Below are 23,678 nucleotides of genomic sequence, written 5' to 3' on the forward strand. Positions count from 1 at the left end.
AAATGGGGTGACAATGGTTCTGACGTGCATGGCGGCGATCAATACACACAGCTCTTACAACAGTGCCTGGTAGGCAATGAGAACCAGTGGGTTAGCGATTTTGTGCTTATTCTGTCAAATTCTGTGATAAGTAAATCAAATATCAGCACAGTAGTGGGCAACGTTAAGAAGCACACAGTTCACTGAATAGAAGCTGAAGGTGAAGACATCTGTCTACCTGCCGTGGTCCTGACGGGTGACTCTGCCTTCGGTAATTGCCGTTTCTATTTCAGCTGAAAGTTCCTCAAGTCACGACATTCCTGGGCTTCGCTTTCCCACGTGGTTACCTAACGCCTTTGGGGACCAGGGTTAAAACGGAGGATACGTCAGGCAGGAGGTGGGTGACTTACTGGAGAGGACGCTGTCTATTCAGAGTCTCTCTCCCTGTAAGTGCTTCTGCACCTCTGGGAAAAGCTTTTCTGGGAAGGTGATGTTATTGAAGTAAATGAGGAGGAGACGGCCGCCTACCGTGTGCAGGCTCCATGCTGGCCCGTGCCACACCGACGTAAATACGCCACCCATCTGATGTGTGGGCCATTTTAATCTTCATTTGAGAGTGGAAAACACCAAGACTCAGCATCGTGGTCGCAGCTTATGAGCACACAGGAGGTGCAGGAACCGGGACCCGAGGAGAGAGAGGGGCCTCCAGTTCACCCCATGTGGCCTCCATCCTTAGACACCCACTGAGATCGCGATCCTCCCAGCACTCCAGGTGGTGTGGGGGACGGACGCGGGGTTTGATCCTCCAAGCTCCAGTGCAACAGAGGGAACTAAAGAGACCCCAGGTCAAATCCACTCCTCCTTGAGAGCACCTAGAAAACAGGCTCATCTCATACCTGTTTGCTTCTTCAGGGCCTGGGACAGAGACCTACGAAGAGCGTCATCCTAGCGAGTGTTTTCATGGTATTCCAGCCTTGATTTCTACCTCCAGACGGTATGCAGTTTATAAAACAAGTGAGGGAATTCACTTCCCTCTCATACCCAAGGAATTAGACTTATATTTCTTAAGATAATAAGATATTTTGTTCAATGATCCCTATTGGAACTTCTCACCTTATTTTAATATCCAATTCCTTAAATGACTGTTTATTGTTGATAGAAAGTGCTTATGTCCATACAGGCTTGAGGACCACTGCCTTGCTTAAAAGACTAATGACTAATCCATTTACACTTAGAATTAGCAGACTTTGGGGTTCCTTATTGCATTTCTGATTGGAGATGTCTTCAATCTGAAATTCTTTTCTAAATATAGGTCGGATCATCTGTTATTCTAGAAACTCTCATGATTTCTCCTAAGGGAGCTTAAGGTATTTCTACTTTGTACATGAGGAAACTAAGCTTCTCTTACAAATTCACTCATCTGTCAACTATTTAGGTGCATAAAATATGCCACGTTTAGAGAAATTGGGTGAAATGCTCAAAGCCTCCTCTGCAGGGAGGGGCAGGACCAGGATCTGCATGGGGTCTGGCCCCAACATCTGGACACTCCTAGCTGTTCAGCATATCACTCAGCTGTCTCCCCCAGGCAGAAGGACCACTGCAGACCACAGACAAGGTGACACGGGCCAGCGGTGTTTGAAGAGGACGAGATTGGCAGTGGTGTGTACAATGGATAGTCAAGAATATAACGGTCAGCTATGAGGCTGTGACAGTGAGGTCACACTGAGGTCACCTGGACCTGGACCCCTGGATTTTGCTGCTCAGGGACATCTAGAATGTTCTTAGCTCACAAGTCTAGCTGGGTGTGGCTGGGCTCCAGTTTGGGATCGTCCAAGAAACAGAATAGTCCACCAGGCCGTCCTTTCTAACTCCCTGGTGAGTGACGAGAAGGAAGCCGCCCTGTGGTGGCCTTGATGCCACACAAAGCCTTTCCCTAGAGACAAACTCCATCAAGAGGCCTGCTCCACACGTCCGGACACAAATCAAGTCTGAATATATTTAAGAAGACGGAAATCACACGAATTATCCTTTCTGATCACATTGGAATGAAACTAGAAATCAATAGGAGAAGGAAAACTGGAAAATCCACAAATATGTGGAAATGAAATAACACAATCTTACACAACAAATGGGTAAAGAAGAAACCGCAGGGAAATGAGAGATATCTGAGACAAATGAAATGAAAACATAGCACAGCAAACCACGGGGCCCAGTGAGAGCAGCGCCAAAGGGAAGCTTTCTGCTGTAAGTGCTTTGAACTGCTTAAACTGCATTAAGTCCAAAAGGAGAAAGACCTCAAATCAGGAACCTAACTCTACACCCTAGGGAACTAGAAAAAGAACAAACTAAACCCAGAGCCAGCAGAGGCAATGGCATACCAACAATAAAGCGGAGATAAAATAAAGGATAGAAAGACAAAGAGAAAATGGACTGAATGCACTGAATTGTACACTTCAAAGTGGTTAAAATGGTAAATTTCATGTTACATATATTATTATAAAGAAGGAAAAAATAGTGCAGAAAGGAGGATGAGCAGTGCCAGCTACGTGCACATGTGCCCAGACGCCCAGGAAGAACGCCCAGGCGCCATCAGGAGGGAAGAGGGGAGAGCAGGACTCCGGGGGGGAGGGCGTGCCCCAGGCACCTGGAGACACGGAACTCAGGTTCTGGCTTGATATGACATAAGACCCACGAACAAACTTGCCTGTTTTGTTCAAAGGGGATCCCCAAGCCCTAAACACAGGTGTTACCGGATAAGTATCTGTCAAGTGAGGAATGACAGCAAACACTTGTATGGCCCTTACCACGTGCCAGGTGACATCATAAGCTTCACAAGTTCCAAAACTACCCTAGGAAATTAATTCTCTTATTATCCCATTTTACAGATGAGGAAACTGAGGCAAATACACGTTTAATAACTTGCTCAGGGTCCTAGAGCTGTCAGGTGTGGAAGCTAGGACTCAACCTGGGCATCTGTTCTGGAGCCCACGCTCGTAGTCACCGTGCCACAAGGAATAACGCAGGGGAGGGTTATGGGTCATTGTTTTCAAAGTTACAACTATGAAGAACCCTCTTTTCTTCTAGTAAAGTAACCACAAAACCACGGACAGGAGACAACAGCTCTTGCCAGCTTTTATGTGGAAATGCTACGTGGGCCTGTTTTTGCTCTGTGGGACATCTGAGCCGTGGCCCGCAGGGTCGGAACACCAGGCTGTGGGTGGCTTTGCTCCCAAGACCTTGATCTTCAGATGAGAATTTAAGCGCTCTCGGTAAGGATGGTGCTATTTATAGTTTCCTCATTCAGCTTTACAATCAAGAGTATTTCTCTGCTTAAATTTGCCACCTGTGCTGACTGCGTCGGCCGGCACCAAGCGAGCGGCTGCTCTCCACGCCGCCCACACCCAGCAAGACACCGTAAGGGACGCCCAGGACGGGGTCTGGATGTTGTGACTGCAGGTCAGTGTTCACAGTTTCCAGTTTCCCCATAAACAAGAGATGCGGCAGATGTATTTATAACCTCTGTCCAGGGAGAGCAACGCAGAAACGTGAGGAGCTGGGAAAGGCGTGTGTTACCAACACTGCCCACAACCTCTACTGTTGTCAGCTCAGAACCAACGTCCCCTCCACAAGCAGAGTTCCTCACGCCCCGTGGACGTGCTGTTTCTCTTCCCACCCCGTAGCTTTACTCTTAAGAAGTTAAATTGATAAAGTTTTCCCAATTTTTAAATCTGTACAGTGTTCCATAAATGTGGAGAATAACAACTCCTCGTTTAGACGGGAGAACAGAGGGGGCAAGATTGACATGCTGTCACTCAGCGCAGAAGGCACATCGTAAGCTCAGATTCTCTCCTCTCCCAAAGGCAGGTTCCTTTCAGTCACGTGAGCTTCCACGGCTGCATCACAAGCCCCTCTGTTGACCAGACTCACTTGTCCAGAGACCCTGGGCAGATCCACGGCAGAGCCCAGTGAGCAACCGTATTTGCTGGGAGAATGACCAGATTCTGTGAGAACTGCTTACTTCTCTGCAATGTACGTTCTGAGCAATGACGGGATGTGCAGCACATGTGACATGCCAGGCCTGGAAGGAGGAAGCTCTGCAATGCGAACAATCAATAAAAGCCAATCTGGCTGTGCTCTTCCCTGACAGGAATGCTAACTGAAGGATTGGATTAAGCCCTGAAATAAATTAAGGAGCAGAAATAGAAACATTACAAGCACTGCTCTTAGTTCCCATTTAATTAAATTAAGCAACAGTGGTTTTTAGAGGAATGAGTACCAAGCTGCAGCCCAGTCGGTACTCCAGTATCTCCCTGGGAATTATTCAGAAGGGCTCCTTTGTACCAAAAACAGCACTAAATAGCATTCCTCACAATTACGCTTACGTCAATGATTCACTCTGGAGACTTCCAAATATTCACCATGGAGATTGCTCAATTTAGTTTTAAAACAAAATTTCCACCGAGAGCAGAGCTCCAACGGTCCAGCCACGTTTTCTCATCAGCAGCTCTGTGTGTATTCAAGCAGCTGGAGAAGACACCCTGGCTATTTAACTGTGTAATCCCCAAACAGGTATGGAAGCCTAAGGTCACCTGAATGCACCAAACATTTCTCAGCAGTCATCTGCTCAGCACTGTCGGGATACAAAAACGACCAGCGTCCCTGCCGCCTGGGGGTTACACTACGTTCCTGAGGAAAGCAGACAAATAGGGCGTGGACAGACACAGACAAGGGCCACCTGCAGGCTGTATCGGGGGCGGGCTGAGCTCAGGGTGCACGACGAGCCCCAGTGATGAAGGCCAGACAACGTGTTGGGGACAGTCTGTTGTGTCCCCAGACAGCGTCCCAGGCCCTGGTGGGGACTGGACTCCAGCGCCGTCCACAGCCGTGTCGATGCGCTGCAGGAACACAAGGACGCGTGGTCTCTGCCATTGACAAGTTAGTGTATGGTCTGGGAGTTGACAGGAGACGAACAGGAGCCAAGGACAGTGGCCCCACGTTGCACCCTCGGCCTAAGTGGACGCAGTCGCCCAGATGTGAGGATCTGCAGACCGGAGCCCAGGATGACTCAGGGGCCGGAGCCTGCCTAATCGAGGAACGCGCTGGAAGACCCTGGATTCAGGGCAGCAGTGCGGGGCGGGGTGTGGGGGGCAAGGAGGGGCACCGACACCCCCTCCTCCGGCACGGAGGCGTGTAGCAGCTTGGGCTGGCCGGGGCTCAGGAAGCGTCCTTGCACGGCCTAGAGGGTCTGCTTTCCTCCCATGCAGCCGCCTCCCTGGGCTGAGCTCAGAGGATCTGAGATGCAGGACCTGGTGCTCCGGAATGTTAGCTTAGCTGCCACCCTCCTGTGGCCACTCCCGTCTTAATCTCTGTATTGTATGCCTCTTTATTATATTTTAAACTTAATTTAGAAAGTAGCCGTGCAAGTTCTGGTGTCCTGGGAAAGCTTCCTGCAGGGCGCACTGCACTGAGCCTTACACACACACACACACACACACACACACGGGCACAGACACACACACAGACACACATGGGCACAGACACACACACACACATGCACACGGACACACGCACACGGGCACAGACACACACACACGGGCACAGACACACACACAGACACACGCACACGGCACAGACACACACACACACGGGCACAGACACACACACACATATGCACACGGACACACACACACACACACACACACACACACACTCCAGAGCTCTCCAGATCTGAGCTTCAGGTTCCGGAGTCTGACACTGGGTGGAAACCCTGGCTCTGACATTCTCTGACTGTGTGGCCTGGGCACACAGGGCACACAGGTACCTTCTTGCGTCACCTGCAATGGGAGTCCATGAACCTCCCAGGAAAGCCAGCTCGACTTACAAGAGAGGGTGCCCAGAAGGGCTGGAGCAGCTCCCGCACACAGCCTGTGCCCTGTCACTTCAGCCACTGTGACGATCGTGTGTGGACAGCTCCTGTGTGTTGTTAACCCACATGGTGTGTGTGCTCATGTGTGTGTGTGCACACACCCGCGTGTAGAGGACAGATAAAGGGGTAGGCCTAATCTTCAGTCTGCATTGCAAGTTCAAGTCTGCGAATAATGAAAGCCCGAGTAAAATATTGGCAAATCAGTTCATGAGAACAATATTTAGAATATTTAAAATTGGAATGTATGCTATTACACATTTTGGCCTTCGAGTCTGGTCTACATTCCTGATGAGGGCCCAGCCTCAATCAATACTTTAACACAGTAATTCTCCCCAAGCTCCAAAGTCTTCCTGAGACTACTCGCTGCTCTTCTCTGCAAAGCTGGGAAGGCAGCCCTGCTGAGCGAGCAGTGGCTTCCTGTGTGAAATCTGGCCTGGCCCCCACACACTCTTCTACGCTCATGTTCTCCTCGTCTGCTTGCACAGATAAAGACTGGCTGTAGTCAAACTTAAAACCACACGACTATGCATTGTCTTGCTCCTTAGAAAATACAACAAACACGGGATAGACACCCTGGTTAGCAGACCGATGCCCCCCAAGACGTCCACATCCTAATCCCAGAACGTATGAACATGTTTCTTTATTTGGCAAAAGGGATTTTGCAGAGTGATTAAGTTAAGCACCTAGAGGTGGGGAGATGATCCTGGATCACCCTAATGAAATTACCTGAGTCCTTAAAAGCAGAGAACTCTGTCCCCCTTGGTCAGGGAGATGTGATGATGGGAGAAGGGTGACAGAAATGAGGCTGCTGGCTCTGAGGATGGAGGAAGGTCCAGAGCCGAGGCATGTGGGGCTCCTTATGAGTTGGAAACGCATTCCCCTAGGGCCTCCAGCAGGCAGTGGCTCTGCCAACAACCCCACTTTAGCCCCAAGGGACCCATGTTGGACTTCCAACCTGCAGGACTGTGAGATAAAACACGTGTGTCGCTGTAATGCACTAAGACTGTGGTTCTTTGCTACGGCAGGACGTAGAGACTAATGCAGACACTACAGATGTTTGCCTCCATTTGACTTTATGCCTCTGGCATTAAATTTTTCTGTGACTTTTAGCAAATTCACTGCCTTCTTCCACTCTCAAGGGTAGCTGAAAACAAACTGTTTTCCTAGCCTAGTCCTTGAACAAACAACCTTTTCCTTTGCATTTCATTCCTGTCTTTTCCAAACAGTTTCAGAGCAGCTATTTACATGGGTAGCTATAACCACAACTCAAGTCATGAACTCACTTGTGCAAACTTCAGAGTGGCAGCCGTTGATAAGACAGCACTTCCATAGATGGGTATTCACATCGTCCACATTACTCTGCCTCCCAGACAGGGGGAGCCCGTGTTGGCTTTACCCTCTCGTGCTCTCGCTGTTCCAGGACCCATCGGTGTTCATCCTGCTCAGCAATGTGACATTGGGCTAGGAGGCAATTGAACTGAACAAAAGCCACTCACAAATGTCAAAGGTCAACACACCATTCCCATCAAGGTCAGTGGTGTTGAGGCGTCTGAGCACATGTCAGGAGAGTGTAACTGTTACTAGGGAGCATCCATGCATGTGTCAGGACAGTGTAACTGTTACTAAGGAGCATCCATGTGTGTGTCAGGAGGGTGTAACTGTTACTAAGGAGCATTCATGTGTGTGACAGGAGGGTGTAACTGTTACTAGGGAGCATCCATGTGTGTGTCAGGAGGGTGTAACTGTTACTAAGGAGCATCCATGTGTGTGACAGGAGGGTGTAACTGTTACGAAGGAGCATCCATGTGTGTGACAGGAGGGTGTAACTGTTACTAGGGAGCATCCATGTGTGTGTCAGGAGAGTGTAACTGTTACTAAGGAGCATCCATGTGTGTGACAGGAGGGTGTAACTGTTACTAGGGAGCATCCATGCGTGTGTCAGGAGAGTGTAACTGTTACTAAGGAGCATCCATGCGTGTGTCAGGAGGGTGTAACTGTTACTAAGGAGCATCCATGTGTGTGTCAGGAGGGTGTAACTGTTACTAAGGAGCATCTATGTGTGTGACAGGAGGGTGTAACTGTTACTAGGGAGCATCCATGTGTGTGTCAGGAGAGTGTAACTGTTACTAAGGAGCATCCATGTGTGTGACAGGAGGGTGTAACTGTTACTAGGGAGCATCCATGCCTGTCAGGAGTGTGTAACTGTTACTAGGGAGCATCCATGCGTGTGTCAGGAGGGTGTAAGTGTTATTAGGGAGCATCTATGCGTGTGTCAGGAGGGTGTAACTGTTATTAGGGAGCACCCATGCGTGTGTCAGGAGTGTGTAAGTGTTACTAGGAAGCATCCATGTGCATGTCAGGAGGGTGTAAGCGTTACTAGGGAGCATCCATGCGTGTGTCAGGAGGGTGTAACTGTTACTAGGGAGCATCCATGCGTGTGTCAGGAGGGTGTAACTGTTACTGGGGAGCACCCATATGTGTCAGGAGGGCATAACTGTTATTAGGGAGCATCCATGCATGTGTCAGGGAGGCGTAACTTACTAGGGAGCATCCATGTGCGTGTCAGGAGGGTGTAACTAACACTTGGGAGCCCCTGAATTTGAATATACAAAGTGATAATCATCAGACTGGACAGAGTTTACATAAATGCCCCAATAAATTGAATGGGAACAAAATGCTAACATTAGAATGATAAGCATCAGTTAGATCTTTTTCAAAAGTGTGTAAATAAACGTATCAAATAACACTAATTATGAAGCCATCTGTGTATTTACTGAAATTTGTAATTTCCTTTGTTGGCTAAGAATGTACTACAGAGAGTGTTCAAGCAAATGGTAACAACGTAAAGGAAAAGTTCAATTTTAACATGAATTCAGATGAGGCTCCAAAACGGTGGTGAGGCCCACGTGACCACCCCTGGAGCTTCCTCTAAAGAGGGGCACAAAGATGCTCCTCAAGAGGAATAAAGGGGTCCCACCACAGGCCAATCACCCCACAGGTCATTAGTGGAAGTGTGTGTATTTCAGGAAAATAACACATTTAAAGGGAATCAACATGAGCCACCAATTATATTGACGGTTTTAACTTAAAATAAACATGGCTGCAAAACCACCCCTGATAATGACCAGGTAAATTAGAATGGCAACAAGCTTCCTGTATATAATGAAAACAATCTAAAACTTATTATGTAATTAAGCTGGTGCTTCTGGTAACAAACCAATAATTATCTTTTAATGATCTCATAAATCTCTAATCTAAGTGATATTTAATATTTCACTTGAATTTCTGTTAGGTCCTCTTGGTTTATTTTGTTCCAGGAGAAACAATAAAACATATTTGTAGTATTCCACGTGGTACTGCAAAACCTCTCACTAACATTAGTAGGTTTTTTTTAATAACTCAAGCCTGAGACTTCTAAAAGATTTATCTGGAAAATTAATTTAAGCATAAAGGAAATTATGTTTTGCATATTTCAATGTCAAGTGCTTTATAAACATCAATTAATTACATTTTATAACACCTTTCAAAGAGATAAAATAATGATCATGTTAGAGATAAGTGAACCAATAATTAGGAAGGTTGAGTGACTTAGTCAAGGTTACTTCTCAGTCTCTTACAAACTCAAAAAAATTAAAAAGTCAGCAAATGTCTCTCTCCCTCTGTCTCTCTCTCTCTCACACACACACACACACACACACACACACACACACACAAACACTTTTATGTGGTTATGGTTTAGTGACAATTTTTGCCTCCATAATTTTACATCATGTGGTGCCCAGAAAACAGCAGCTCTGAAAACCTGCATTGCTGCTGCCAGGACAGTGAGCAGGGAAGTACTGGACGAGCCAGGGGCGCTGACTGACTGACTGCTGCAGGAAGTACCTTCCTGGACCACAGTTCCTCATCTGAAAACATCTAAAAAGGTGCGTAGCTCATCAGAGACGCTCCACAGGTGGAGAGGATGAAAGAACACTTCTCTGGTCACATGAAACATCGCAAACCACACCTGGAGACTCGATACAACCACCAAGCAGCCCAGACATTAAACCTGAAGTCTTATGCATCATGTTGATGTAAAGATCCTTACGTGGGTTTTGTTTGCTCTTGTTTTTGACAAAATCCTAACAAGCACTGGTTTTTGTTTTCTTGGCTACGGTATTCTAGAAATGGCATCTGATCAGGAAAAAGGGATCTACTAGAGGCTGAAGAACTGATTCTCTTAGAGGGTGTGAGTAGCTAGAAAACCTGAAAAAAGCAGATCAAACAGGGGGACCGTTTTGGGTTGGGGCCGACCTGCCTCCCCAGCACCTGCGGATGCCGAGCAGGGCAGCACGGAAGGGACGTGGTAGAGGCCTGACTATGGCGCTGAGAGGCCAAAAAATGAGGCTATTTGAACACTCTGATTACGCAGGTGAAGTGCGTATGACATTCTGAAATTTATCCCCCAAAAGGAGCTCAGACTCAGTTGGAATGAGAAAAGGTGTCTCCTAGTTTTCTCAAAAATCTGCTGACTGCTGCCATTTGATAAGTGAAATCACCCTAGTTTTAACAACATCATTTGTGAATTAAATCCGTGTCACTGAGAATGTTACTAATCGGAAAACCACAGTAGCAGCATTTTCACCCCCTTTCCAATAGAGCTGTCCTACACCGGGGACTCCCAGATCTGGTCAGGCACTGTCCAGCCAGGTCTCCTCTGAGTCTGCCTTGGGTTGCGCTCCCGCTTTCCCTGAGAACAGCTCCGGCCCCTTCCCCACTGCACCACCCTGCCCAGACCGCACAGATGCGCCTGCTGGAGCTGAACTTGAGCATCATCAGCTGTCCGTTTCCTGCATCACCTGTTAAGGCTTGGCCCACCTGCTGAGCCCAGTGAGCTGGAGTCCAACAGACTGGGTGGACCCACCCGCCAGGAACGTGGGCACTCCTGCACAGGTGACGAGTGTAGAAGCGAAACTAGAAAGCTTTTTAGAAGAAAACTCAGGACAGAATCTTCCTGATCTAGAGTGACACGGTGCGTTCTTAGACGCAACTCCAAGAACACAATCCAAAAAGAAGAAGACAGTAAACTGGACCTCAGTGAAGTTAAAACTTTTGCTCTGTGAATCATACAGAATGTAGTCTTTCTTCCTTATTTTCAGTCTTGCACGTTGTTGTGTGTGCCTATAGTTCATCCTTATGGATGAAGAGCACTCCATTGTACAGGTATACAACAATTTGTTAATTGATCACGAGTTGATGGGCATTTGGTTGTTTCCAGGTTCGGGATACTACAAATAAAGCTGCTAGGAGTGTCCTGTGCACAACTGGGCAAGGAGTGGACTGTCCGGCCCTTACGGTGGGGGTGTATGTTTAAGAAACTGCCAACCTGGCTGTGCCATTCTGCATCCCCCCACAGTGTGTGCGAGCTCCAGTTCCTCCACATCCTCACCTACACGGTCACGGTCGGTCTTTTCAATTTTGGTCATTCCAACAGGTGTGCTGTGGGATTTCACTGTTTCCATCTGCTCTTCCCTAACGTCTGATGAGTTGGAGCACATTTTCACACACTCACTTCTCATCTATGTATCTTCTTTCATGAAGTGTTTATTCAGATCTTTAGCCCAATTTTTTTGTTCTTTTTTTCCTTATTATTGAGCTTTCATATATCTTTCTATATTATAGATACGAATCTTTTATTAGATCTATGCCTTGAAAATACTTTCTCCCCATCTTTGGCATCTTTTTTCATGTTTCTTAACAGCTGTCTTTCAAATAACAGAAGTGACTTATTTGGATGAAGTCCAAGTTATCATTTTTTCTTTTATATGGATTGTGCCTTTGGTTTTGTATCTGGGAAATCTTGGCACAACTAAAGGTCACAAAGATTTTACCGTCTATTTTCTTCTAGAAGTTTTGTAGTTCTGCGTTTATACTTACAGCTATGACCCATTTTGAGTTAATATTTATATATGGTGTGAGGTATGGGTTGAAGTTCATTTTTTGGCATAAATATCCAATTATTCCAGCATGATTTGTTCCAGAGATTATCCATTCTCCATTGACTTGCTTTTGCATGTTTGTCAAACACCAGTTGTCTCTACACATGTAGACCTATTTCTGGATTCTTTATTCTGTTCCTTAATCTGTCTGTCCATCTTCATGCCAACAGCACACTGCCATGATTTACAATTATGTTTGAAATCAGGTAGTGTTAGTCATTCAATTTTGTTCTTCCTTCTCAAGGTTATTTAGGATATGTTAGGTCCATACGAATTTTAGAATCATCTTGTCAATTTCCACATATAAGCCTGCTGGGATTTTGGTTGGGATTGTGTTGAATCCATAGATTAATTGGAGGATCACCAACATTTTAACATTAATGTGTCTTCTGACCCATAAACATGGTCTACTTCACCATTTATTTATGTTTTCTTTAATTTCTCTCAATGTTTTGTAGTTTTCTGTTACAAGTATTTCACATTTCTTTTCAGATTTATCCAAATTATTTCATATTTTTGACGCTGTTATACTTATTATTTCTTTAAGTTTCAATTGTTTGTTCCATGGATCAAGAAATAAAATTGATTTTTTTATATTGACCTTGTATCTTGAACCTGATAAACTAATTTTTCTTGTAGATTCCATTTGATTTTCTGTTAGAGCATCATGAAATCTGTAGGTAAAGAGAGTTTTACTTTTTTTCTTTCCAATCTCGATGTCTTTTATTACTTTTTCTTGACTGATTGCACTGGCCAGAATCTTCAGTGCAACATTAACACAAGTGATGAGAATGGACATCTTTGCCTTATTCCTAGTCTTAGGGGAAAAGCACTCAGTCTTCACCATTAAGTACAATGTTAGCTGTAGGCACTTTTGAAAATGCCTTTTCATCAGGTTAAGGACGTTTTCTTCATTCCCACATTGCTGAGAGGTTTAAAAAAAATTTTTTTTTTAGATATAATGTTGGATTTTGTCAAATATTCTTGTGGGTATATTGAAATAAGCATATGGTTTTTCCCTTTTAATTTGTTAGCCTGAGAGATTAAACTGATTGATTTCAAATGGAGAACCAACCATATGTTCCTGGGATAACTTCATTTGGCATGATACATTACTCTTATAGAAAAATTTATCAGATTTTATGTAATAAAATTTTGTTTAGAATATTTATCTATGTTCATAAAAGATAATGATCTGTGGTTTCATTTTTTTTTTTTTTTTGTATATCTTTGTCCTATTTTGGTATCAGGGTAATACAGGCCTCACAGGAGTTTGAAAGCAACTGTCCTCTACCTTCAACTTTCTGGATTAGTTAACAGAATTAGTTTGTTTTTTCTTTAAATATTTGGTACAGTTCACCAATGACTCTATCTGGGACTGGAGTTTCCTTTGTGGGAAGGTCTTTAAGCATAAATTCATTTTTTAAATTATATTTAGTGCTATTCAGGTTATTTATTTCTTCTTCAGTGAGCTTTGGCAGTTTGTATCTTACGAGGAATTTGTCCCTTTCATTTAAGTTGTCAAATTTAGTGTCAGCTTTAAAAAGTTTTTTATAACGTTCCCTTATTGTCCTGTTAGCATCTATAGAATTGGTACAGACATTACTTCTCTTGTTCCTACTATTGGAAACTCGTATCCTCTCTCTTTTTTCTTGATCAGTCTAACAAGACTTTATTAATTTTTTTGATCTTATAGAATCAATTTTTAGTTTCATTGATTTTCTCACTACTCCCCAGACCAGTACATCCTACTTTTAAATAGCTCTGGTAGTCAGAACATTCTGGCCTTTTCCCCCTCATATTCTGTTTCCAGACTTAGCTTCACTCTCTAGAGCAACACAGAGGTGCCTCTTAGAATGATGGAAGAGGAGAAGGAGTCCCGAATCCACATCCTCTCACTCACTGTGACTTGGTCTTCTCTGCTTCGAGGGCTAAAAGAACCTGAGGTTTGCAGACATCTTAGCTTGAAGAGCAACCTTAAGTCTTTTCTCCTGGTTGTACCGTTTCCATCCAAGAGGAGCTCTGGCACCACGCAGCGAGTCAGGAGTGTTCTGAGAGAAGCTGAGACCTCGGTCGACCATCTCAGCTGGCTCCTCAGGCACGTCACCCACTACGTGTGAAGGACAAATGTCTCAACACATCTCCCTGACGCAGTGCGGAGTCTGATGTTTTCACACTTCCCCATCTCCAGGTGATGGCCTGGGAGGATCATTCATAAGCACAGCTGACGTCGGAGAGATCGCTCCTTAGGACGATGATGATCTCTGGGAACAAGCGAGTACTGACCGTAGTGAATCCACAGATGATGGTGACACTCAGAAGCTTCTACACAATGGCCAGCTACATAGATTTTATTTCATTTCTATTTTCTGTGGGACCAGTGCAAACAGCCATCAATTTAAAATAAATGACCCAATAATCACATTGTCAGTGGTATGGAAATTCCTCTGAACATACTTTATAAATCAACCATCATATTCGGTAATAATTAGATAAAATGTTTGAGGTTTGGTAGATGGGGGCACATCATTGTTTTCTCTCCAGTTGACTCCCTTTTATTCCTAGTGTGTTATGAAATCAGGTTTTAAAAGCATTGGGCTCCTTTCTTGATCAGACACAAGGATGAGGATTTCAATATATTTAAAAACAGTTGACTTTCCTGAGCCACATGCTCACTGCTTCGGGCTGTAAGTCTCAGCAGTACGGGGGCTGAGATTCCTCTCTAGACACTGAATAACTAAAAATAAATATTCACGAGACCTGAGTTCTTGTGATTAATTTACTCTATTTTCCCCCCAGAGAAGAGGGGTCGGAGGAAAACACACCCGGTCTTGAGAAGGTTCTGATGGTTTTGTGTCCAGCAGGGACTCACCGAGGACGCCTCCCCACTGTCTCACACCAGGGGCCCTCAGCTGAACTACTGAAACAAGAAAACCAGAGCTGGAGGGTGGAGTGAAGACAGGCAGGGCTGATCCGTGGAGAAGAGCGCTGGTTACAGAGGGTCTGGAGTTTGCCTGGGCGGTTCCAGGTCCTCTCGAGCTGTTTCATGTTTTGTCTCAGGTCTCAGTAGAAAGAACATGCCTTTCAGGGTAGACATTCTCCAGTAGGATTACACCACGTGGTTAACCCCCAGGGGACCTTGGAGAGGTCACTTAGCCCTTTTGAACTCGAGTTTTCTCATTAGTGAAATGAAAGGAAAAAGAAAACAAATGCATCTTAGATGTATTTAAAAAGTTAGATAATGTGTGCAAAATGCATAAAGCTTGGCATAGAGTATGCATTTAAAGTAATATAATTTTTATAATGACTGTGATGTGTACATAATATAATCCTTAATTTACAGATTAAGTAATGGTGTTCTGGAGAAACATTTTATCAAAGTTCATGGAGAGAGAATCTGGTCAGGCCAGAAATTGAATCTGTCTGACTCATTCCAAAGTATATCCTCCTTCCTCTCCACCTCAGGAGTCTAGAAAACCAAGAAATCAGGGACAGATTCTCGGTCACTACCTGGGGCGGGAGAGAGGAAAAGCCAGTGAGGTCATTTCTCAGAAACGGCGTCCTGAGTGAGAAGCACAGAGACGCAGATTCGGGAATCCAATACACTGAGAGATGTGGATGACCTTCTCATCTGCACAGAGGAGACCCCCAGGCTTCTCGGGGACACCCGCTTCAGGGAGCTGATGCGAGGGTCCATCTGCCGACCCACATACAGTGCTGCAGGACACCTAGAATCACTCAGTGAGCAGGAGCCCTCACCGTCCCCGCGCTATCCAGTCCCGGGAGAGAGGGGACGATGTCCGTCCACTGTCCTGACTCATTACTGGTTTGTAATGCACACGCATTTTTGCCTCCATCACCCATGAAAGAGCCTCATTATCTTAACCCTGGATTACCGAAAATACTTTCTCTAAAACTCACCTGGGCACACTTCTGCCTCCTGGTCCTAATTCAGATTTCAGACCTTTTGTTCTATCAAACTGCCTCATCAGCCTCATTTTCAATTCTCCTACTGGGGGTGCCTCCTCCCCCATTTCTGCTTGCCCAAATAGCAACGATTTTTCACAGGGGTAACCACTTCCTCCAGGAATGTTTCCTGACTCAGAGCTCCAGCTCCTTTCCCTAACCCGCCCTGTTTTGGACGCCGGAAACTCTGAGCACAGGGAAGGACTGTGTGCCTGTCGTCCTTTTGAGGGAGAAATTCTATTCTTTTTTTTGTGTGTGAGGAAGATCAGCCCTGAGCTAACATCCGTTGTCAATCCTCCTCTTTTTGCCGAGGAAGACTGGCCCTGAGCTGACATCCGTGCCCATCTTCCTCCACTTTATATGGGACCCTACCACAGCATGGCCTGACAAGCGGTGCATTGGTGCGCGCCTGGGATCTGAACCGGCGAACGGCTGCCCGGGCCGCCGCAGCAGAACATGAGCACTTAACCGCTGTGCCACCGGGCGGCCCCGAGAAGTTCTATTCTTTGAGAATGCAAGGTGAAGTTGTATCCATCTAGGATGAGCAGACACTCATTTTGTTCTGTCTGGGGACCAGATGACACAACCTATCAGCTTCCTTTTGACATCAGGATTTTATGATTTATCTTAGTGAGGACATCTTCTCCTGCTTGTCTGTCACTGTCCTTTAAACAAGACGTAAATGTCACCCTGATTGCTCCCTTTGGGCAGCACAGTCGGGGACCCTATAGACATCAGCACAGCCCTGTACCCTCAAATGTATGAAGAATTCTCCCTTCTTCCCTTTTTCTAACGTTGAAAATATAATGATTACTGTTGGGATAAAAATAGTTACACAAAATGTTCACCTCCCCCAACAAGTGTCCTTCACTTCACCTTCTAACACCTTGAACTTTCTGTGTTGATAATTTCTAAGTGGCTAAAAGCCACTCAATGTTTGAGTAAGTCCCTGAGATGAGGGATTCTGTATCTAGGACTTCAGGACCCTGCCAACACCCACGTGGTTAAATGAATTGGAAGCCTCCAAGTTAAAGGTTATTATAAGCATCAGGAATCGATCATAATTCCTGTTGATGGTGTCCAACTAAAGGGGGAGGTCACTGTGGCCTGGAAGAGACCTGACATTTGGCTTCCATGAACGTCTGACATAGCGTGACGTCACTATGAGGACCAGTACCTCTCAGCGAGCAGTAAACAGTTGAACGACACTCCCAGCCCTGTAACAGCACGTTGCATCAGGGGGATCTCACCCATCTGACATCCCGAGTGAGAGACAAATGATAACACGACATCTTCCCACATTCAAAGCACACTTCTTAAATGAAGTAGCTATCTTTAGTCACGCAGTTCACACCCTTAGAACTGCTGACGCTAAGCCAGGAAGGAGCCCAGAACTCCGTGCGGAGTTAAATCTCCTCCTCCTCCATGCATGGCTCCATTTATCTTCCGTCACTCCTATTTCTAGCCACGCACATCCCCGGCGAACGGGATCCCACTATTTATGATAACGAGGATTATAACACATTCTTTTTCACCCATTCAATTGATATATATTCAAATTTGTGAGTAATTTATGTGCTGTTGTGAGGAGGGAAAAGCAATTCAGGCACAGGAGCTGTTTTATATTCTCTTTTGGATCATTAAGTTTGAGAGGAAGGGCCATTAAGTGCCTTAAAATATTACAAACGTCCAGGTAATGTCATGACAAATTATTTTCACTTGTTCTGTCCCCTGTAAACAAGTCTACGAGAAGCCGTCACGTACCAGGAATATGGGTGTCTGCTGGCTGAGTCCCTCAGTTGGAAAGCGTCCTAGCCCCTTTCCCCACATTAAATATAAAACAGATGTAAGCGGACGTGCACAATACTCTGCCTCACCTTCCCCCTCACTGCAGAAGTATAATAACTCACGTTATTACAGCGCACTGAGCAGAAAGACCCCACTTGACATGGTGACTCAGACAAGCAATGCTCAACTTTAAAGACTGATTTTTTTCTGAAATAAATTGTGATACACGCTTTAATTACTATGCTTCAGGTATCCAGGTAAGTTTTCGCTGAGTAAAGTGTAGTCACTCACCCCAGTTCTCTGAACTTCCATGAAGGTAGCTCTTTGGAACGACTTCTCCCACACAGCTAGCTCACTCCCAAGTTCCACGTTGAAAAAGTGGCTCCTGCCGTGGCCGACCATGACGCTGAAGCAGTACGGCCTCTGGTCCTCAAAGTCCAAGTCGTGAAGGCCCAGGTAGAAGCTTGCCTGTAGCCAGCAGTCATCTGTAAGCCAGAACTGGGAAGCAAGCACGGAGTGGAAAGGGGTCAGAGTGGGAAGGTGGTTCCCAGAATGAGGGCCCCCAGGGGATGGGGGGACACAGGAGACGTCTGCTTAGCCTGGGGGACAGGGCCACGTTGGTTACCTCCCAGTCATACACCTGGAGGCAAATTCAGGAGCAGAGTGTCCTTCTCCTGCAGAGCTGGTCTGGAAATGGGCCCCTAAATAAATACTTTTAGTAAATTATGTCCAACTCCTAATTTTACGTAAGCACCTTTCACTTAAAATACTGGTAACCGCAATTTCTTTTTCTATGTTTAACTTTAAAGATAAAAGCCATGAGACGTTCATGCTTCCATGAAGCACAAAACCAGCAAAGGCAGTACACAGGCACCCGCTCTGTCCCTCCGGAGCCATCGGCCCCTCCTCACGTTTGCCGTCCTGAGTAAAAGGACGTAATGCTCAGAAGGTCTCGGAAGCACTGCAGGGCACTCAGCCATCTGGGATTTAATGAGGTGAACCCAAAGGTCCTGACCTACTAGAATAAGTATTTTAGAAATATTTTCAAAAGCAAAGGTTAAAACAACAAAAAAATGAACTGTTGTTCGGTTTCTGGTTAATAATTTAACCAGAAAATATAAATCAGCTCTAGCGTGTCTACTGACCACAGATTTACTTGGTGGATATCCAAGCCGCTCTGACCTCTGTGAGCCTGTGGTGCCAAAGCATCCAGGGGTCTCTGCCACTTCTCCACACTCATCGAAGGAGCAGCCCAACTTTACGGCTCGTCTCAAAGATCAGCACAGCTGAAGTCTGGGTGCCTCAGAGGAGTCAGTGAGAGCAGGCCAGGGTCAGTGCCCAGCTGATACACTCTCGCTCTCTCCCTCTCTACCTCTCTCCCCCTTTCTCTCCCTCTCCGTCTGTCCCCTGTCTAGATTCACATCAGCCTTCAGCTCACCCGTTCATTCACTCGTTCCACACACACGGAAGAGCCCCCACCAGGCACTGCACTGGGGCACTGTTCCTGGACGTGCATTTGCTTGCACAGCCGCCCCCAGTGAAGGGGAATGAGGTTAGGCCTCGTGCCGAGGTTGCTGAGTGGCCTGATGAGGCGTGACGTTTACCTCAGCTCAGCGTGTGGCAGCCGAGAGGAATGGAGGTGCCCACATGCTGGGTTTTCACATTGTGATTTTGAGATATTTCAATCCACTTGGGCCATCTAGCCAACCTAGACACACCTCATCCATACTTACGTTCAGAGGTTAATTTCCCAAATCCACATGAACTTGGTAGCTGGCCAAAAGGTTTTATTTGAAACATGCTTCTTAGGTTCTCTGGGCACAGGTTTGTAGGTAAAAGTGGCCACTGATGTGTGTAGGGTGGGCTCCTGAGCTCTCCATGGGCTCCACTGTCTCCTCTGCAGGCCTCGGGGACAGCTCTGCAGGATTCCACTCGGCGCTGCCTCCCTGCTCCTGGTCACCCAGTGAGATTTACCCTTGAGCATCCTGTAGACGCCTAGTGCCTCGTGTTGGGTGTGTGTGTTTGTGCATGTGGGTGTGTGCGTGTGGTGTGGTGCAGTGTGTGCGTGTGTTCCTACGTTCCTAATCCTAAATGAATCCCGGGTACAGAGACTGCACCTTCATTTGGAGCCCCCAGATCCTCCACCTCAGACGGGGATACACGGAAACTATTCACTCAATAGGATTTCATGTCACAAACCAAGAATAACAAGCTAACTTGACCTTTCAGAAATTATGTCTGTAACTACTGAACTTAAATGTCAAGACTGACAACCAAATAAGAACTCTTGGAAAGCGTTTCTATGGATGATGCCATTGACTGAACGGCTAACTATTCTCTTTCCTGTCACTGGATATAGTCGGGGAGCTGTGTATTGTAATAGAAGGAAGCAAGCTTCTGAGTCAGGCAGACAAGACCTGAGACCTTCCTTTGCCAATTATTAGCTGTTGACCGTGAGCTGTTTACTTCTCTCTGAGCCTCCATTTTTGAACTTGAAAACGGAGTCACAAGGAAAAGGCTGTCATTGGCTTTCCATGACAGCCCACATAAAGTGTATGGCACATGCACCCTCAGTCCATATTAGTTCATATTCTATCTACATGGAAACATAGTCTTTAAGGCCATACTGAGTCGTGGTACAGATTTAAGTTTGACTGTCTTCTGGACAAAGTCAGCTATCACACCGTCTAGCAACAACGTTTCCGGCTGACCCCACTGCTCCAGGGCCCTCTCCTGCCCAGGACTGTAAGAATATAGAAACCATCTGAGGTTCACTTTGAAAAAGACTATTTTTAAAAATTGCCTGGATTTTTTCCTGCTTCTATTTATTTATTTGGAAACAATTATAGCAATAATAAAGGAAATTTAAGAAAGAAATAATTCTATTATGACTACCTTTTGTCTTTTGATTTGTCTTTTTATATTCCCTTCCATGCATGTCTATTTGTAATTCTATAAATCTTAATATGATTTTAATAGAGTAAATGATCATATTAGATTTTTAACTATTTTTCAATGATCTTTTGATAATTCTTCCGATGTTCACTAACTTAAGAATATCATTAAATATTTTAAGGCACACAGCTATTTGACTCTTGTGAATCACTTGTTAGACTCAGGTCTGAGGATTGGGGTTGATTGATCCAGCACTAATGTGTTTATGACTCTTCATTTGAATTGACAAACCAGTGAGTTGAGCTCCATATTCAAGAACAAAGAGGAAGAATTAAAAATAGCTCCAACAAAAGAGCTCTGAAGGATTTCACAGATGTTATTATTTTCCGGAGCACAAACTGTTTAGCCTCACAAAAAATATGTGTAATAAATGCAGTATAAGTGAAATTAATGATCCATATGTAGCTCACTTCCTCAGTTATTTCCTGTAGCTCTTTTTGAAACAATAACTCAGTCCTTGTGGATTGCAATGTGTCAATATGACTCAAAAATCGGCATTGATTACAGTTAAAGGTGGGTGACTTGCTGTAAAGAGACAGAGTGATGAGCAAACCTCATGGTCCCCTCAGCTCACTAAACTTCACACAGGCCTCTTTCTGACACTAGGCCCCTGGCCTTCTATCCTTAGAGCATTCACCTTAGAAAACTCATCACAGTAAAGCCTTTCTCTGCCCCTTTGAGACGTAAATCTTCTAAAAAGCCTCTTGCCAGTTCTACAACGCAAGGCTATCTTCCTCAAGGACCTGGGAGCCATTCCCTTGCAATGAAAACATCAAGGAATATGGCGTGCCGTCTCCCAGTCTCTGTGCCAGGGCAGGAGCCAAACTTCATGGGGCAACTCCAAGTTGTAAAACTGTATCTACAGTGAGGATACGAGAATACTGTTCCTTTGGGTGGGGCCACGATCTGCCCCCACCCCAGCTCTTAGAGAGCCATGCCCTTTGCCTCAACGGAGCTGAGGTCCATCTCTCTCCTCTGTTGCAGCAGCCTAGGACAAAGTCTTCTTTGCTGGTCAACTTTGATTGGGGCGACTTTTGCTCTGACAGGACTTTGGGGGAAACAGGAACACTTTCCCTCAATATCCTAATTAAACAAACAGCACTGCTTGAAAGGCATCTGGAGAACATTAGAGACTTTCACTGTACGCTCCAGACAGATTCCGGAACGCTTGTTTCTAACAAGTGAGACAGAATAGGATTTAAGATGAGCCAGAAGCCAGGCAAACCTGGGTCCCACCTGCCTCCCTCCAGTGAGGCTTCTGGAAGCTACTCTCCCACTTTGTGCTTGAGTCTTAGCTGTAAGACGAGATAATACGGATCAGCTCCTCAGGTGGAGCGAGGATTCATCCATGGTGTAAATGAGTGCTTGGCAAAGATCCAGAGGAAGCACTCAACAAGCAGAGCTTTGATTACCCAGATCCTCTGCCAAACGTGTGAGTACGTTTAATTTTACTGAAAAATTTAAATTGAATATTCCTACGCTGAGAGGGAATGTCCGTGTGCTTTCATGAAGGATGCTCCTCACTGTTGAAGGGTGCTTCTAGTACACACTGTGTGGAGGCTGTTGCAATTTAAGTCATGATTGCAATCAAGGCCGATTGATGCGACTTTCTCACCTATTTCATGGTGAGTGTTGAAATATAGAACACATAATTTTAAAAATTGGAAAAATAAATTTTGGAGAGGAGAAAGTGTCATAGAAAAACAAAATCACACTACAAAATTTGATTTCTGGACTCAAAATATTAACGACTAGTTTGAAATGGTGATAATGAGAACAAATCATTAAAAAAAGTCTACACTAAAAGTGCTAGTTCTTATGATAATCATACATTCATTTCAATTTCTGAATAATGAATTAAATGTTTATAGATAATTTTAAACTCATATGTACAAAATGATCAACATCAACACTTAAAGGTATGTTCAAAAGGGAGATATCACTTTATAAGGGCACTATTTCAAGTCTTCCAAATAGGATATTCAAATCACAGAATTCAATCTCCTTTTCAAAATGTTGAATGCTACAAATTTATTATTATTGTTATTAACCCCATATAGAGTTTAATACTTTTGCTGTAGCCATTCTCCTGGCTAATTTCATAATCACTTCATAGCACGTTTATTGATTAAATTTTTTTTTTCGATCTTCGTGGGAAAATAAGCTGGATAAAAAAGTAGCTCTATAGTTTATTAATGAAGCATATATATAAAATATGATGATCCTTCAAAGACATCCCAATACCAGAAGAACATCTCGGATGTATGAAGAGCAGCCACATAAACCAGGTGGAAAAGAAGCCAGGTGAGGATAAGGAGGAACTTACGTAAAATAAAGAAAAAAGATTTACGAGTTTTCCTATGAAACTCTTTCGTGAAATGTTGATGGATGAAATTCTATACATATTATATACTACTGTGAGACTAATTTTTTTTTTTTTTGTGAGGAAGGTTAGCCCTGAGCTAACATCTGTTGCCAATCCTCCTCTTTTTGCTGAGGAAGACTGGCCCTGGGCTAACATCCTTGCCCACATTCCTCCACTTTATATGGGATGCCGCCACAGCGTGGCTTGACAAACAGTGTGTTGGTCCAAGGCTGGGATCCGAACCTGCGAACCCCCGGCCACCGCAGTAGAGCTCGAGAACTTAACAGCTAGGCCACCAGGCTAGCCCCGAGACTAATTTTAACATAATAGTTTTTTTTTTTTTTATCATTTTGAAAATAATGCATTCATGCTATAGACAATTGAAAAAATATAGAAAAGTTAAAAAACAGAAAGCAAAAATAACCTGTAAAGCCATCACTGAGAGACAACCATAGTTAATATTTTATTCTATTTCTTTCTGATGTTTTCTCAAGGAATGTGCCTAGTACAGTGCAACTCACTTTATGATCATCCAGTGAGTTTGTTTTCACTATTGCTCATTACAACCTGTAATGCAGAGCTTCAATTTAAATTCATCAGGCCTTTTTCTTCATGTCTTTCACCATTGTATTCAATAAAACTAGCAAAATGTAGAAATTTATGGCCAAATGAATTTGTTTATAAAACTGGAAATAATTTATTTACCATTAATAATAAT

At 44.7% G+C, this 23,678-nt stretch overlaps 1 protein-coding gene across 6 annotated transcripts in view; it reads right to left on the reverse strand.

The window, feature by feature from the left end:
• The window catches only part of SNTG2 (syntrophin gamma 2), a 303,678-nt gene that overhangs the window by 40,321 nt on the left and 239,679 nt on the right, over nucleotides 1-23,678 (reverse strand). For all 6 annotated transcript variants that reach the window (XM_058551873.1, XM_058551875.1, XM_058551872.1 and 3 more), the window contains one exon: nucleotides 17,932-18,138. In XM_058551873.1, coding sequence (XP_058407856.1) covers nucleotides 17,932-18,138 — 207 coding nt within the window. The remainder of the gene's footprint in view (nucleotides 1-17,931; nucleotides 18,139-23,678) is intronic.

Source organism: Diceros bicornis, chromosome 12 (genome assembly GCF_020826845.1).
Source record: "Diceros bicornis minor isolate mBicDic1 chromosome 12, mDicBic1.mat.cur, whole genome shotgun sequence".
NCBI lineage: Eukaryota > Metazoa > Chordata > Mammalia > Perissodactyla > Rhinocerotidae > Diceros > Diceros bicornis.